General features: G+C 43.5%; 2 protein-coding genes across 14 annotated transcripts in view; both read right to left on the reverse strand.

Moving 5' to 3' along the window:
* PTGES (prostaglandin E synthase) overlaps positions 1-17431 on the reverse strand; it is a 377050-nt gene that overhangs the window by 179828 nt on the left and 179791 nt on the right. The gene's annotated exons all lie outside the window — the stretch shown is intronic.
* FNBP1 (formin binding protein 1) overlaps positions 1-17431 on the reverse strand; it is a 108821-nt gene that overhangs the window by 65654 nt on the left and 25736 nt on the right. For all 13 annotated transcript variants that reach the window (XM_063316053.1, XM_063316055.1, XM_063316058.1 and 10 more), the window contains exons 2-4: positions 7734-7849; positions 2793-2849; positions 383-530 (exon numbers count right to left, since the gene is read on the reverse strand). In XM_063316053.1, the coding sequence (XP_063172123.1) occupies positions 383-530; positions 2793-2849; positions 7734-7849 (321 nt within the window). The remainder of the gene's footprint in view (positions 1-382; positions 531-2792; positions 2850-7733; positions 7850-17431) is intronic.

Raw genomic sequence — 17431 nt, forward strand, 5'->3', positions numbered from 1 at the left:
CTACTGACGGCTGATTTGTCTGTTCTGCTAATTTATGGTCCCGCGCATTGTGCAAATCCAGAATCCAAGTTAAATATATCGGAAAAACCCAGTCCTTAGGGTCCCATGTTGATGTTTTCTCCCATTCACCCAGAGGGACTTATTCTCCAATTTATCTCCACCTCTACATAATCTTCTAAGGCATGAAAACTGAATGCCTCTTCTCATTGGGCAAAACACTATTATGCTGATAAGGGATGGTTAAATTCCTAGAGCTGCTGGGAGCCAGGCAGCATATAAATTTAATAAATTAAAGTTTTCATCAGCCTCCCTGGGCTTCTGCTATATTCAGTTAATTCGATCCACCACAAAGAAATTGGAAAGGGTAAAGGAACTTGATTACCGATTTTCTTTCTTGCTTGAGTTCTTGCACATAACGGGCTAGCTCGGCGGTGATTTGGGAAGTCATGTTCTCTGAAATGACCTCGTGTTGTCCTGCGTAGTCATTCATTTCATTCAAAGTTGCTAGGAAAGCTCGGCATGACGAATACCTAAAAGGGACAAAAAACTTGAGAAGCTGGCCTTTTTTTTTAAAAAAAAAAGCACATTATTTTTAGACATGTTGGACTAATTCCATCCTTCCTAGACTGCATGTAAAAAGGCTGCCAGTTAAATGCAGGGATGGACCGAACAGTCATTTACTGTGACCACGAATGAAAACATCAGTTCTGACTTGGGGCTTCTAGAAGTGCTGGATTCAAACTCCCACACTCCCTAGTCAATAAGGCCAAAGGCACTGTGGGATTTCTCCAGCACATTTGGAAGCTACCAAGTAGGGGGAAAGCTAAGTTAGAATAACCAAGTCTGTTGAAGCTCTGCAAAAAGGCTGATTCAGAAGAAGAAAGGTCTTTAGGAATCTGCAAAAGGCTGACTGGGAATAAGAAAGATCTCCAAAACCTTGTAAAACGGTTTTGTCCCTCCATTTCTGGAACAATTAAGTCACCCCCAGGGACTTCCAAGGTTGACTCAATAGTCACAGAAGAGCCATTTTTTTTCACTGCAACAAGACTGGAGAAGCTATCACATTCTAGAGAACTTTTAAAAACATTCTGCAGTAGACTAACATGGAAAGGATTGAGGGCACATCTATCTCATTCCTTTCTCACGTTTTTCCACTCCCCATGGGACCACAACGAGGTTAAAAAGTGAAAGAGAGACAGAGATAGGATGCCTAGAGAGACCCCATTTCAAAGGGTCTCTCTAGGACTTTGCTTCAGAAACAGGAGAAAGTGTTGTACCTCCTTGATCCACCTCAACTTTGCTGGCAAAGCACATCTAATGTGGGGATAGAGGAGTTAGCTCAGCCCCAGACAGTCCTAAATTAATTCCTTCCAGATGGTTTTTCAAGATTAGATGAACACATTCTTCACACAATGCCATCTCCCCCCTCCCTGCCCCCTGGGAGTTAAACCTGTCTTCAACACGAAGCTAGGACCATTTAAACCACAGCCGAAAAAATGATTTGGTTATTAATTTAATTGATTTATGCAGCTGCCCATCTCACCATAGTGATTCTGGGTGACTAACAGCACTCAAAATCAAAACACCGACATTGTAAGATGTACATATAATAGCAGCCTAGGTTAAAACAATTCCCACAAGTCAACAACTTCCTGGGTACTGAGAGAGAGGAGGATGGCCTTGAGGGAAATATGCAAGAACCGTTATCTAGGCAAAAGGGGCTGAAATGTTTTTGAAGTCCAGAGCAACAAGATAATAGCATTTGGAAGTGGCTCAGATAGACACCTCCCTAATTCACTGGAGTATAAGGTGGAGGAGGAGGAGGAGGTCCACCACAATCAGACTTGCAAGATTTGGTCATTATCACTCAATAAAAGTGGTTTAGCCTTCCTCTGTAGTTGATTTCCTGGTCTGGCCTACCTAGAGGGGCTGACAGTGCGCTCCAACGCATAATCCGAGCCCCATGCCTGGGAATACCTCCTGGCTTGTGAAAAGATAGAAGTGTCAGGGGGAATGGCGTTCGGACACTTCCTGGGTCTGGAAAGATGGTGCTTCTTAAGCAATGGGACCCTCAGCGTGTCTCTCCTGCCAGGCTGAATGGGATGGGTCCAGGCGATCGGGGTGGGACGGTCCTGCAAATAACTCAGCCCCATGCTGCGAGGGGCTTTATAGGTGGCAGCCAGCCTCTTGAACTGCACCCAGAAGCAGACTGGCAGCCAGAGCAGCTCGCCGAGCAAAGATGTAACATGGGCCAATCGAGGAACGCCCATAATTGCCCGCGCCGCTGCATTCTGGACCCCACATGCGGCCTCCAAATGCCGCTCAAGGGCAGCCCCATGTAGAGTGCATTGCGGTAGTCTACTCAAGGGGTGACCAGGGCATGAGTGGTCGGGAGCAGAGCCCTCGATCCAGGAAAGGGTGCAATCGGGGCACTGAGCAAAGCTATATGAAAGCTCAAACAGGAGCTGTGAGTCCAGAAGGTGACCCAAATTGCACATCGGTTCTCTTTGGGGTAGTGCAGCCCCACCCAGAACCACAGATGGAAAGTCCCCATTGCCAGGGGGCCCTAAAACCCCAATCCGCTCTGTCTCGGCAGGGTTGAGCTGAAGCCTGTTCTTCCCTGTCCAGGTCCCATGGCCTTCAGACCCCGAGACAGAACTTCCACTCCTTCTGATTTTACCATCTTGGTTCTTTATGACATACTTCCCCACAGCGGGGTTATCTGAAGCGTTTTTTCCAGATCTGCTCTGCCTCCATCCCTGGAGGAGGTTAGGCTTCTGCTGAAAACCTACGTGTATTCATCCTCTTCTTTGGAGTTCTTCTTAGGCTGGTATTTCTTTGCGAGGCTCCTAAAGTAAAACAGAAAAAGAAGGAACGGATGACCGTCACTGAATAGTTTAGCAAGCTGCTGCTTCTTTTTTTAAGACTTGAAGGCAATTTGTTTATGCACTGAGATTGTCTGCTGCCATCTAGATAAAAATATTCTCACGGTCACTTGTATTAAAGTAAGTAATTTTGTAAACCAAAAAAATAAGCTGTTGCAAAGTTCAGGAAAATAGCAGCCACATCCTGTCAAAGATGAAAAATGGAAAAAATGGGAATAGGAGAAGACATGGGCTTGATACAGCTAGTCCTCACTCAGTGACCATTTGTTGATGGTTCAGACTTATGACGGTGCTGAAAAAACCAACTTACAACCAGTGCTCACACTTACGACCGTGGCAACTGCCCGCAGTCATGTGATCATGATTTGGGCACTTGGCAACCAGTTCACATTTATGACCGTCGCAGCATCCCGTGATCAAGTAATCGCTATTTTCGACCTTCTCGGCCTGCTTCTGACAAGCAAAATCAATGGGGAACCACGTGATTTGCTTAACGACTACATGGTTTGCTTAGCAGCCATGGTAATTTGCTTACTGACCACTGCAAAAAGGTCGTAAAACTATGTTGGATTCACTTAATGACTGCTTCACTCTGCAACCACAATTCTGGTCTCAATTGTGGTCATTAAGTGAGGACTACCTGTACCCCAAAGCCCAATTTTGGCCCCATGGCTCTGATACTGGGTAGCTGCCACATCTCATGCAATTAACGTCAGTTTTCTAAAGAAGCCTAAATGTGTAGCCAAGTTAGATTGGAACTGTTGTCTGCATTCTGCCGGATGACTGAAGTTAAAGACGTTCCCCTAGAACCTCGATAGCACTTTAAGCCCCTTAACATAATGGTCAAACCAAGAACCGGTGGCTGGGTTTGCAGAATATGCTAACCTTGTCTAGCGTTAACCTTGGCTAGTCTTGCTACAGCTTCACTCATTAGCCATCCACTTATGGCCTGATGCGCTGAGAGAGCCAATGAAATAGATTAATGTGCAGGTTAAGTGCATGGTGTGGTGGTAGCCAATGTGTCTCAATCTCACTGATGTCACTGGAGAAGCTGCTCTCAGCTCTGTGTGTGTGTGTGTGTGTGTGTGTGTGGAGACTACATATCCAAAAATAGAATTTTATTTATCAGCAGACCAGAATTGAGATAACAAACCGGAGTGTGTGAAGGGCCCCATTTCCTGGTTATGTTAACATCTACGGACTGTAATATTTTCCTTGGCTGCTGTACGCATTTAATTTTTAGCACTGTGATTGTAATTTGCTTCTCAACTGATTTTACCCTTGTTCACCACCCAGAGGCGCTTGCTTGAGATGGGCGGCCACACAAATGGAGTAAATAAAATAAATACATAAACCGACAAGAACCAGTAAACTTAATAAAACAGCAAAGCAGAAGACAACACCTTCCTTCAACAAGCTGCTCCCTCTTTGAGTTAATATCCAAAAGTCCATGGTGGGTTGGGTCCTCAGCATCAGAGCTGAATATATAAGAATCAGTGTTAGCAGGGAGCAAAGACAAGCCAGGACTTCCTCTTCCTGGGGGTCAGCTGGGTCTAGGAACCATTATTTCCCCACCATGTTGGGATGGCTTGGGGGTAGTAAATACCAGAGTAACCCGTGACCTCTTGGATCATCGTTTCAGAGATACTTCCTTACCAGATACTTCCTTCAGAGATACTTCCTTACCAACAATGGCAGAGCTGCTAATGTCCTGCCTTCACCGGAAAAGTTCTCAAAAATCCAGGGAGACCTTCAGAAATGTCTCTGCCTTGACAGTAGCCCATGCTGAACGGTATAGCCCAGTCAAACATCAGGAGTTGACCAGAGGACATGTTTTGTGACATTTGGTGTTATGTCATAAAATGGTTTATGATCATTTTTATGTCCTAGTATGTTTTATAACATTTGCCAAATTTCAGTTCCACGGGAGTCACAGGTCTGGGATTTTGGACACATTTAAGTTAGCCCATTTGAGGTGCCTTGGTTCAAAAATTGTTGGCCTATGACGCACCGTTTTGCCCAGTTAAAGATTAAAAACAAACAGGCACAAGAGTTTTAGTAGGATATAGATGGCTCTTTCAGTGTGTCCCTGAGTAAATTTTCTACCAGGCTGGAGGTGGAAAAGCCACTGCTAAATATCTAGACTTTAGGCTCCTGTGAACACCCCCAAAGGTAGCATTTGTCCTTTTAGCAGCTGCTAAAGATGTGCTGGAGTAGAACCCAGTTATCACCAAGCCATCATTTGCATGTTAGGTGAGGATGATGTTGGGTTTTACAGCTCAAAGATTATGGAAGGAATCATGTCATCACAGCTCTCCAGGGAATAGGATGGAATCATTTCTGCCTCCCACTTCTGCCTTTCAAATCTGAGGGATGGGAAGATTGTTTGGTGACATCAGGACACTGCCTGAAGGGTGTGGCTTGATTTTAAGGGAATTTGAGATTTATTTAAGGGGGGGGGAAAGTGTGTGTGTGTGGGGGGGGTTTCCACTGCTGAAAAGTAGCAGTTTTGGGCCAAATTCCAGTAGTACAACCTAGGGATGCTCTGGAGACCATGGTCACTTCTCTGCCAAGATCACCCCCAAATATGGAACTAATCCTGAAGTGGATTCCAAAATCCACTTTAATCCTAGTGGATTTCAAAAGCAATTCCTTCCAACATGCATGGAAAATGTTTTACGTATCAGGAGTCAGTAAACGTTTGTGCCTATGGTGACTCTCACCATGACTTTGTCTCCCCGTGCTGGGAGGTTTGAACAAGGTCAAGGAAAACCCATGGACCGTGTGTGTAAATCGACTCAAACTGCACCTTCAGATCTACTGGACAACTCAAATCCAATCATCATTACAATTCTTTACAACTGACTTGATTATTCGACTGAAAATTCTTATAGGATCTTGGAAGGTCCTTCCTCTACTAAAGTCCTTGAATCTGTGGTTGCAAGGGATGGAAACCCAGCCTTAAGTTCTCTGTCTAATCCCTATGCCTCTCGGAAACCCCTTCTTCTGCTTTTCCAAGGGAGCCTTCACTTTGTTCCCAACAATAAAAAGAAATGAATTTCTATTTGATGGTGCAGCTTGCTAAATTTGGAACAGGAGAACTTGGGCGAAGTTGCTCCGCAAACGAGGCAATCAGCATGTCCTAACGATGAAACATTTTGCAAGTAGAGACCTCCATCAGATGCCCAGTCCCAAATGTAGTTTTATTTCTGTATCAGCCATAAACTATACCGAAAATGGAATGGGTCAGGTTGGGGATAAAATACATAAAACAATTACCAGGCTAACGAAGAAAGATTTTCTCTTTCTCATGTTCCTATTCAGAAGTTACAGAAATGAGGGGAAAAGGCATCGCAGATACTTGCAGGAGATAGGGCAAATTAGAGGGCAAATAAATAAACAGCATTTCTTGTGCAAAACTCTCACCCAGCCAAGGGTCCTTTGAATTTTTAGGGTTACCGGAGACAAAATATCCAGATAAAAATTGGCTGTGCTGGCTAGGAATTTGGGGAGCGGTTACTGAGGCCTGAGCAGGGAGACAGTTCTAAAGCAACTGTGATCAGCACTGCAAATTTTCAGATAGGCTGCTACCACCAATTGCTCAGGATTTTCCACGGGCAAAGTTACAGTAGATGAATTCTGAGCCATTGTACAGGTTTAGAATTCCCTGTGCCTGGATGCTCTAGGTTTACACCACGCCAAGCCACAACAGAACTGTTTCAGGAGCATTTTCACAGAACACATTATTTATTCATTAAGTTGCACTCGGCTGGCAGAAACGTTTTGGGGCTGGGGGTTGCATTGTAACTCTCTGCTCTGCCTGAGAGACCTCAGAAGCGTAGCTGGTGATACAATGACCTTCGGGGATGCAGACTGAACTCTGAGGATCCACGTTTTGGGTTTGGCTGTTTGAAATGGGGGCATCTAAGAACAGATACCTTACTTTAAGGCACCAATTTTGCTCCTGAAAACCCTCCAAACTGGAAAAATCAGCCCAATTTTTGGGAAGGGGGATTCAGGAATTCAAAGGATACTGTAAATTGCATATGAGTCCAGCAGTGCACAGAGCTAGTGCTTACAATGTCACAAACCTCACTTTGCAACTTATAAACCCTAACACTGGAACTCAAAAAAGCTAACAAAAATCAGCTCTGCCCAGGTTAGGAGGATCTGGATCCATAAATGAGTTACTGTGGTTTGCCCGTCCCTGCCCTCAACCATGGTTCACAAGAACAACACTAGGGTATATGCAATATATTAAACTAAGATCAAATATGTCTTATCTATGAACCAGACCTGAAAGGGGAAAGTTCCCCTCCACGTTGAAATGCAGACAATGCCAACTGAAGCGAATATTTGCACAATATTCAATAAGTAAAGGTAAAGGTTTCCCTTGACATGAAGTCCAGTCGTGTCCGACTCTAGGGGGCAGTGCTCATCTCCGTTTCAAAGCCGAAGAGCCGGCATTTGTCCGTAGACACTTCCTCCGTGGTCATGTGGCCGGCATGACTACACGGAACGCCGTTACCTGCCCGCCGAAGCGGTGCCTATTCATCTACTCACACTGGATGTTTTCGAACTGCTAGGTCAGCAGGAGCTGGGACTAGCAGCGGGAGCTCACCCTGTCACGCGGATTCGAACCGCTGACCTTCCGATCGGCAAGCTCAGCAGCTCAGCGGTTTAACCCGCAGCGCCACCGCGTCCCTTACAATATTCAATACAAGACAATACATTTGAGAAATGCGGATTTAACCTTCTGTACAAATATTATCCAGAGTAGTAGTGTAAATTAGCAACTTGATGAAACGGATAAGCATTACGGACTTGCCAAATCAATCTCTGACTCACCTAAGCTGCTTTGCATAGTTGATCTCAATCTCTGTCCTGTCTTTGACAAATTTGATATATTTCTCCAGAATGTCAATACCCCACTGTGTATGTTTTTCAAGGGTGTCAAACTGGTCCTGTGGAGCAAAAGAGAGAAATATTTAATTGGCAGCCTGACCAACCTCAGAGAAAGATGAATCACACTTTCAGAGAAAGATTTTTAAAAGGGCTGTTCTTATAAAATTATCAGACCTGAAAGATGACTGCAGCAAACACAGGAGTGGCAGAGAGAGGCTGCCGTGGTAAGGATTCACCTTTATGATGTACAGGAGGAAAAAACAGTGGCTAAGAGGTGTAACCTTTTTGCTTACCAGTGTTTCCCAGTAATGAGCCCAGTGTTGTCAAGAAATGGAAAACTCCAGAGAAAAAGTTATTGTCTCTTCAAGGTCAAACACCAGGAAAAATAGTTGTAGGGGAAATCTGCTTTACGGAGCAATAGGTGGTCAGTGTCTGTGATGTCACTAACCCCACCATTGTTAATTATGTCTCTTAAGCAGAAAGCTATGAACATTCTGTACTTAAACTTACAAAGACAGACACATTCAGTTGATTTTTCTTAAACTGGGTGTGTAATCAGTTCTAAAATAGATCTCTGTGGAGATCCACTGCCTCAAGCTATCTGATCGTCTGAATATCCTCCTGCTGAGCACACAGAAATAGTAGTAAGGGTGGCAAAATACTGAAGCATCTTGCACTTTTTCCTCTGCAAGGTTGTGCATTTTGGACCCAGGGCATTAGGAGTTGCTGGGATTTAAGCTGACAACTGAGACACACCTTCTGCCAAAGACAGAGTGAGGAATAGTCATCTCATTAGCAAATGAGGGATGTCCTGTCCTGATCTGATAGATTAAAAAAAATATGGTTTCCTTTACTGTCTGCATTAGTAGATCAATTGTCCACTCTAGTACTTTAATTCTAAAAACTTCAGACAGAAAATATAAAGGTATTTTACACACATTATCTCCTAAGCGCTAGAACGGATGATGTGAATTCCCCAGGAACTGTTTTTTAAAGAAGCCCAACCGCACTTTCGTCCAGATACAAATATTGTCAAATGCAAATTCCCCAATGCAGGCACCATTTCTAAAAACGACCTCTGTCTGCAGATCACGTCCAACAGCGTGCCTTAAAAAAAACAAAAGCTTGAGGCGGGTTGCAGATTTTTGAATAGGGTAAGATAGCATTAAACAAAACCTGCTCGCATCTAACACTCATGCGTTAAATCCAGGGGACTCACAGCACCCAGCTTTGAACCTAACAGAATCTGTGATGCATTTTCACATCTCTGCTCTGCCTCTTAGGATGCAGCCTGGATTGTTTCAGACAAGAAGGATCATAAAGTTCAGTTTTATTATTACAGTTGGTCGCACAGTCTGCCAGATGTTTAGACTGGATTTGGCATTTTTGTCCACCTATCCAGTCCTTCCCAAGGACCTGGGATAAGCAGATGTTGTTGTTTAATAATATTAAAGGTTTCGTTGCAGGATGTCAGCTGTTCCAAGTAAAGCTGCCTTTTGCAATTGACTGATGGTGGTTTTGTCAATGCCTATGGTGGTATTATTATTGTTCCAGTTGTTGCCAGGGAAGATGCCAAGAAGGGCATTCTATGGGTAATCTTCACCTGCTTGACCTAAAATTTAGATTAGATTCACTAAGAATCTCTCTACCTTGAACTCAGAAGAGATTTTTTAATTAACTTTAATTAGCTTCATTTGGTTGGTGCAAGTTAATTGCACCAACCAAGTAAAGTTAATTAAAGTTAACTTTAATTCATGAATAAAGCAGCCTTGGTTTTCTTTAAAAAAACAGAGCATTCAGTTCCCCAGTTTGGACTAGGATTGGTTACTGAGCATTCAGTTCCCCAGTTTGGACTAGGATTGGTTATTGTTCTTCATTTGGTGTATTTCAAAGAAATGCATTTTTAAAAATACTTCTATGCCGCTTTAGCTTCCACTGAAAACAGATACAGTGTGTTTATTCACAATAAAATTAACTTAAAGCACAACAGCTAAGTTTCAATGATGCAAAACCAGCAATGTGACCCAAAGAAGAAATAAAGTAGCAACTCTATTAGTTCCCATCTATTTACAAATAAATAAACTTGTGAATAAGTCTGCTTCAAAAAGATACTTTCTTGCAAGGAGCTAAGAGCAATTACAAGTTAATCTGACTGTTTGTTCCTTTGGTTACTAAGTTTCAATTTAAGAATGTTTTAGAAAAACAGAAAATCAGTTGAAAAAAAATAAGGAAGAGGAATCAGTAGAAAAATATCTTCCCCACAGAAATAATCAAGTCTGCTACCCAGTTTCTTTTTTTTAAGATCCTTTAAATTAAAAAATAACATAAATCGCACGCACTGTCTGAACAAAGCTTACTATCTGATGAGAACACTTCCCTTAAAAGTGGGCAAATTTTGCTAGATTCAGTAAAATCACAGTACCATTAAATCAGCCGGCTTGCAGCTTAAGAACAGCTACAATTTTCACTGACTTCTTTCCAATGCTCGGCAGCTTTCATGAATCCCTGGGTCCCGCAACTTATGAAAATGTGTAAATGTGCAAAAAAGCCAAGTAAAATTAAATTAAATTTTAAAAAAACAGTTGAGTGAGTCCCAGCCTCTCTCTTGCAGTGATGTCTGTGAGACAGAAACTTCTGCTAAGTCTTTCTGTTTTCAGGCCAAGAAGATGAAGATCACTTATAACCTCCACTTTCCAGTCCTGGGGGGTGGGTAAATACTATAAAAAGAAAGTAAGTGGTTTCCTGAAGACCATTTTTAGCCTAGGTGTAAAACTATTTGAGGCAGCAAAAGAGGATTCTTCTCCATTGAAGCAATGGTGACAACAAAATCCGCACGCAGAAAACTAACATCTCAGGCAAAAGAGTTCTAGGCTCAGCCTTTGTGTTTACATGGTGATGTTCTACACGCAAGGAACTTATTTAACAGATGAGCATTGTATTCAGGCTCCGTCGGCCGTTTGGGTCAAAAGTCATACAGCTAGTTGTCATTTTATTTATTTAATTCATTTATCGCCGCCCATCTCGCTATGGAAGTGAGTCTGGGCGGCTCACCAACTCATGCTAAATTTCATCCCATTAACTGCACCATTCCTTAAGCTTCTTTAAGACTCCTTAGCCATGAGGTCCCACTGCCTGGAGCTTAACCTGCCCCCTCCCTTTCAAAAAAAAATAAAAATACATTTTGTCCCATCCATACTGACAACTTCCCCTTCTCTTGCAGCTCTGTGATAATCAGGGCTGGCTGGACATTTTCAAATCTTTGCAGAAAGCAGACCCAGATTCTGGAAATCTGTCTGGATTTACTCACTGTGCTACACCATGGTCAACTTAACCCTCATTTCTAAAAGAGCCATCTTTGGATGGGTTCATATAAGACCTAAGCAAGAAACAAAGGTTCACAGCTTACTCTGAGGCTTAATTGATGTACAAATGGAGATTAAATTGTTGGCGGATTTCTGCCTTCCTTCTAAATTGTTCCAGTGCCCCACAGAAGCTTTTGATCAAAACAAAGGCAGCTAAAGGTGGGGAAAAAAAAATCTAGGAACTGCCTTAATGAGACATGATTATCGTGCTGGCCTGTAAAATGCAGCTTGGGCTCATCCATGTTTTAACCCTGGTTTGCTCATAATTTAGAATTGTAAGCCATAAATCATGGCTCACAAATAGCACCACCCAGGAACAGACATTGCTTTAAGCCATGAACAGGAACAAAGATTTGGTTCAGCAGATTGGAAGAATCCAGCATGTTATAAACCAGAGTTACAATCTAATGCAGTGGTTCTCAACCTTGGCGACTTTAAGATGTATGGACTTCCCCAAGCTGGCTGGGGAATTCTGGGAGTTGAAGTCCACACATCTTAAAGTCGCCAAGGTTGAGAAACACTGATCTAATGTGTGGTGTGAATCTGGTGAAGATTAAATCTTTAAGAACAGGGAGCTTTGGAAATAATAAGGTAAAGGTAAAGGTTTCCCTTGACGTTAAGTCCAGTCGTGTCCGACTCTAGGGGGCGGTGCTCATCTCCGTTTCAAAGCCGAAGAGCCGGCGTTTGTCCAAAGACACTTCCTCCGTGGTCATGTGGCCAGCATGATGACACGGAACGCCGTTACCTGCCCGCCGAAGCGGTACCTATTGATCTACTCACATTTGCATGTTTTCGAACTGCTAGGTGAGCAGGAGCTGGGACTAGCAACGGGAGCTCACCCCGCCGCGCGGTTTCGAACCGCCGACCTTCCAATCGGCAGCTCAGCGGTTTAACCCGCAGCGCCACCGTGTCCCTAGTTTGGAAATAATACTTGGTGTATATTGTTTGACACCTTTGCTAGAACAATCCAGACAGAGGGAAGGACAGAAATATGTTCAGGGAAACACCCCTCTCTTGGCTATCCTTGATGCGCAACTTCCCTACCCGATACTGTTTGTGAGCATCTGAATTATTTCTACGGCAATCATTCCAGGACATCACACCAGCTCAGCCAATCAGCATCTTCCCTCAGCAGGTAACTTTATTTGTGCAAAAAGCACATTTCAGCTTGGAAAAACCCTTCCTCTGGACTTGAGAGTTCCCAAGTGCTTTTAAAATATGGGTTAAATATGTTAATTACTGAGACTTCCATCTCTATATACTGGGCATAGAAAGCTGCCCTGGGTCATGCCAAGTATTTAGACAACATAAGCTCCAATCTGGACTACAATTCCCACAAATCTTTGCTACTGGTCATGCTGCCTGCTGATGAATTACAAAAATCTGATTTTCTTTTTCAGCGATGGGTATTTAACACGCACCCTTTTGGTATGAAATTGGGATGCTACTATTGTGAATTTGTAATTAAAAAAAAAGAACAGGTGAGGGCCCTTGGGTTCATCAACAGTCTGCACTTGGATGATCCAATGCCAACCTTCCTTCTTTCGATATTTCTAAGTGAAGAGTCAAATCTGCTTTTTTAACATCCTGAATTAATAGAGCCTTTCCTTGAACCCCATTGGGGAATTTTCTACTGTGGCAGATTAGATGCTTCAGTATTTCACTATATTTCTTTCTCCCATGGGGATGTGAAACCAAAAGAGACAGTGTTTCAAATCAGACTGGAACCAAGTATTTTGCAGAAACGCTGAAAAACAAAAATCCTGTTTCTTTAAACATTTTTTCAGATCTCTCTGGCAAAAATGCAATTTATTTTCTGCTGCCCTTGCTTGCTCTTACCCTCATCTGCTTTCACTTGCTCCATATTATCAGCCTGGAAGCCAATGGCTTCTGTGCATTCAGTACACGTGGTCTCTGACTGGCTAGGATCTTCAGCATGACCAAGCCACGGAGAAAAAGCTGATGACCAGCTAGTCCAAAGAAACATAAATGTTTGCGTCAGCCATTTGATAGGGGTCAATTCTACTCAAATCTGCTCCACCAGATCATCTTTTCTCACCTAGAACTTTTTAAATTAGAAAGCATCTGGCCCATACCAACTTTAAATAATACAAAATTCATTTTTTTAAATATATATTGGGGCAGAAACGTCACTTGATCCCAGCCATCTCACTCCTGAAACTTCCCTGATTTCTAGCTACCTGGCCTAGATTGAGCAACACAAAAAGAATGCTTGCTTCAATCTCAAACTTCTGGACAAATCACACTTTTCCTTGTTTATAAAACTCCCACCAAAGGACTATGGTCAGTTAGTCAATACTCAAAAAGATATGGTGGTTTCACTCTAACAGAGGAAAAGAAAACACCCAGAAATTATTTCTTGCATTTACAGTCTTCTAAAAGTAGTCTGCTCTGTGACAGGAACCACTTCCTTTGATGGAGAGAAAACAGCCCAACCCCTCAGGCATCCTGGAGTTTGAAACTTGTGTGAATAGAGCTCGGAGAAACCAAGATAAGTTTCAGTGGGGCACATTTCCCCAGAACCCTTCAAAATATAACCAGAGAAACACCCATAATGGTAGTTTCATAGGTCATCTTCCAACAGAAGACTTGAAGAAGAGAATTTGGAAACCATGTTATTCTACCCAGTCCAGAATGGACATTTCAACATTCAGCACTCAGGACCAAAAGCCATTTTCCTCCAAAATTAGATTATGAGCCAGAGAACATCAAGAAAATTGAACCGACGGCAAGCATTGACAACTTTCTGATATTCTGCAATTTGCCGAGTCATGGAAGGGTGATGAGCAAAGTGCTAAATAGCCAGACATGAGAGCTAACTCATTGATCTTGCATAAGCTACCAAAATGTTCCTTCTGGAGCTACACCCTAGATGCCTTCCAGAATTTAGCATCTTCAGGTCTTAAAAAAAAAACGTAGAGAAAAGGTACCATACTGTTCCTGAGGGCCACATCTCAGACAGCATTCGTTCTGGATTGAAAGCTCCAATATTTTTGTCTCTTCTCTCTCAACCCTGAAGTTCAGAGGAAGGGACAATTATCTAGAAAGAAATATCCAGGGACGTATTTTACATGGTTCTCCTCCTTGTCACTCAAATGCATCATTCTGGATTGGGGGGCAAGGATTCCGGGCATGGAAACAGCACATGGAAGAGAAGTCAAGATCTTTATTCCTTTATTGATTGATGGATTGATTATTCTAATTTCATTACCGCCCATCTCCCCCAAAAGAGGGACTCTGGGCAGTTCACAGTAAAATCAAGCCACTACAATAAATGTTAAAATCCCATAAAAATAAGCACATTACAAATATAAAATGCAATAAATAAATAAATAAATAAAAATATAAAATCCCTTCTTGCAACAGCTGACCAATGGAGGTGATGGGCTCTCCATCTCTCCAGGCTTTTGAGTAGAGGTTGGATATCCACCTCTTGTGAATGGCTTAATTTGTTTCTCTAGACATCTCAGAGGGTTGGGATAGATGGTCCTTCAGACCCCTTCCAACTCTATAATTCTATGACTCCCAGATCAGTTCAAGCTTGAGTTGCTGAAGTCAGGTTGCAAGCTGACCATCACTGGGCAGCGATTTCTAGAAATTTACCATGCAGTCAGAATCTGAACTGAATGAAATGTTTCTGTGAGGTTTAATACACCCACCTCTGTCCTTTCCAACACCCCCCCCCCCACTCCTCACACTCAAAAACACTGTGGCACTGGATGCATCCGCCCCCCACCAAACTCGCCATTAACACAACCCTGGTTTCTCCAACAAGCCACAAACAGCTGGACCCACGCCACGCACAAACATCCTGAAATATCAAAGAGCACCAGATCAAAAGCCAGGCATCTTGGATGATGGTTTCACGCAATGTGGGAACTCAACCCCTGTTTGATCCAGGGCATGCTCAACGGAAAGATGATTGGGGGAGTGTGAAATAAGGGATGCACCCCAAGAATTGGATTGAAGCCACAGTCTACCCCGCAGCTGTCCAGACGTCTGGTTTGCTCCCTTTCAGCAAGTTGCGGGGGGCGGGGGGCAGAGTTAAACTCCGAAGAGGCAGTTTTCGGGTGCTGCTATAGCAACAGGGCTAGCATTCCTACGGAGGGGGGTCCTTGCTACCAATGGAGCACCGCTTCCTCGGCTTTTCCATTCCCAACCACCGGCTTGATTTGAGGAATCACCAGCCTGCTCCGCCAATCAGAGATTCCTGTGGCCAAGCTCTATCAAACACGCCACGCTGTTTGTTTTGAACCGCAGGGTGGCAACGTTAAGGGCAGAAAGCAAAAAGCTAGGCCAAGCCAGCGTTCCATCTCTACCACCTTCCCGTCGAGAGCTGGCAGGAATATCGGGCACTGAAAAGGTGAAGCGTCCTCGTGGGCGCCTCTGGGGAATTACGCGAGTTGCAGGCCAACAGACGTCAGGTCGGACAGGGCTCTGCAGAAATAGCGGTGCACATGTTGCACGCAGACCGCAGACATGTAATCCACGGGGGAACGGTTAGCATGAAAATTACTAGGGGTTAGTGAAGCTTCCTGGCGAGTGTGCTTTTTGGAGCAAAGACATTCAAGGCTCAGGCAGAGACAGCAAGTAAAATAGAAACCAATGGAATAAATACACTTCTCTTTTTAACACTGAGAATATCATGATGGCCACCAGAGTTCACACTATACAGGCCGTTCTTGACTTACAACCATCCGTTTAGTGACGGTTTGAAGTTACAATGGCGCTAAAAAGTGACTTATGACCGGTCCTCACACTTAAGACTGTTGCAGCAGTCACATGATCAAAATTCAGGGGCTTGGCAATCAGCACATATTTACGATGGTTGCGGCATCCTGGGATCACATGACCACCATTTGCAACCTTCCCAGCCGGCTTCCAACAAGCAAAGTCAATGGGGGAAGCCGGATTTGCTTAACAACTTAAGCAAACAAAATAAAAAGATCGTAAAATCAGGCATGACTCACTTAACGACTGCCTTGCTCAGCGATGGAGGTTCCGGTCCCAATTGTGGTCGTAAGTCGAGGACTACCTGTATACCAGGCTGTAAGATGTATTATTCAATTTTCATTTATGGGAACTCAACCACTGGGGTTTATAAGCCATAATTTGTGGGTTAATCCCTCCAGGGGTGTTTTGGATACTACCAAAGAGTAGTGCATGTGGCCCATGGTTTGCTGATGGTTGCATATTTGGGGAGAATCCAAGAACATGAGGCTTATTCAACAAACAAGGCTTTTGAGAAATCACAGATTAGTACCATGCATAAGCTGAATCAGTTGGTCAGAGGCAAAACACACCAAGCCACCATTGGTGAGGGTTGGGAGGGCGGGTTGCAGCCCATATGGTGGACCCCTCTCATCATTTGGACTTGGGTATTCAATGCCAACAAGTTGGCTAATAAAGTTATCATTTCTGCAGAAAGCATTTTGAAAAGCTAGGATTTAGAAAGGAAGGGCTTCAAGGGGACACAGAACCCCCAAAGTTTCCGTCTCTCTAGTATTATCAGGCTCAATGCATAAAATGGGGTGCTTAATTAAACCAGCAATCCCCCCTTAATGAGTGATGCAAAGTTGGTGTCAAGGGACTAAAACAGCAGCTGGTACTTTATGAGGAAGGGAAGGGAGGGAGGGAGGAGGTGACTGATTGCATGGCCTCCAGTAACTACAATCACTGGGCATTATCCTGAAAACCCAAAACTGAGGCCAACAGGACAACGGGGATATGAATTGGCCTCCTTGACTTCACACAACGGACACTGTCCAGAACTAACCCCAGTTTAGAGGCTGAAGAGACACTGCGCTATGCTAGAAGGACCCCCATTTCTTCCTTATCAGATGACGTTATTCCTCAAGAGTAAATTTGCCCTGAATTGGAGCCCTGTTCCTCTATGGTCCCAATCCTCACAGCTAGCTATTGACTGTGGTTTGCCAGAAAAAAGATGGTCAACAGGAGATGGGACAGGATTCGTCAACTACCTGAAGTCCCACAGAAGTCTAGACCTGCTACCTATCATTCCAGAAACCAGGCCATGGAACTTTTTAAGTTACAATACAGTGGAAAACAATGTCCTTAATATTCAAAGTCAAGCAGTAAAAGCAGTTTGACATTTGGGGCTAATGACCAAGGGAGGCCGGGCTGTTTGTCCTTTCTTAAATGTGTTCAGAGGTTGGACTCTTTTTTTATTAGGTTTTTTTTTTTTTGTAATTTGGATTCCTCCACTGAGCAGGGAATATGGAATCAGTGACTTCCATC

Source organism: Candoia aspera, chromosome 16 (genome assembly GCF_035149785.1).
Source record: "Candoia aspera isolate rCanAsp1 chromosome 16, rCanAsp1.hap2, whole genome shotgun sequence".
Lineage (NCBI taxonomy): Eukaryota > Metazoa > Chordata > Lepidosauria > Squamata > Boidae > Candoia > Candoia aspera.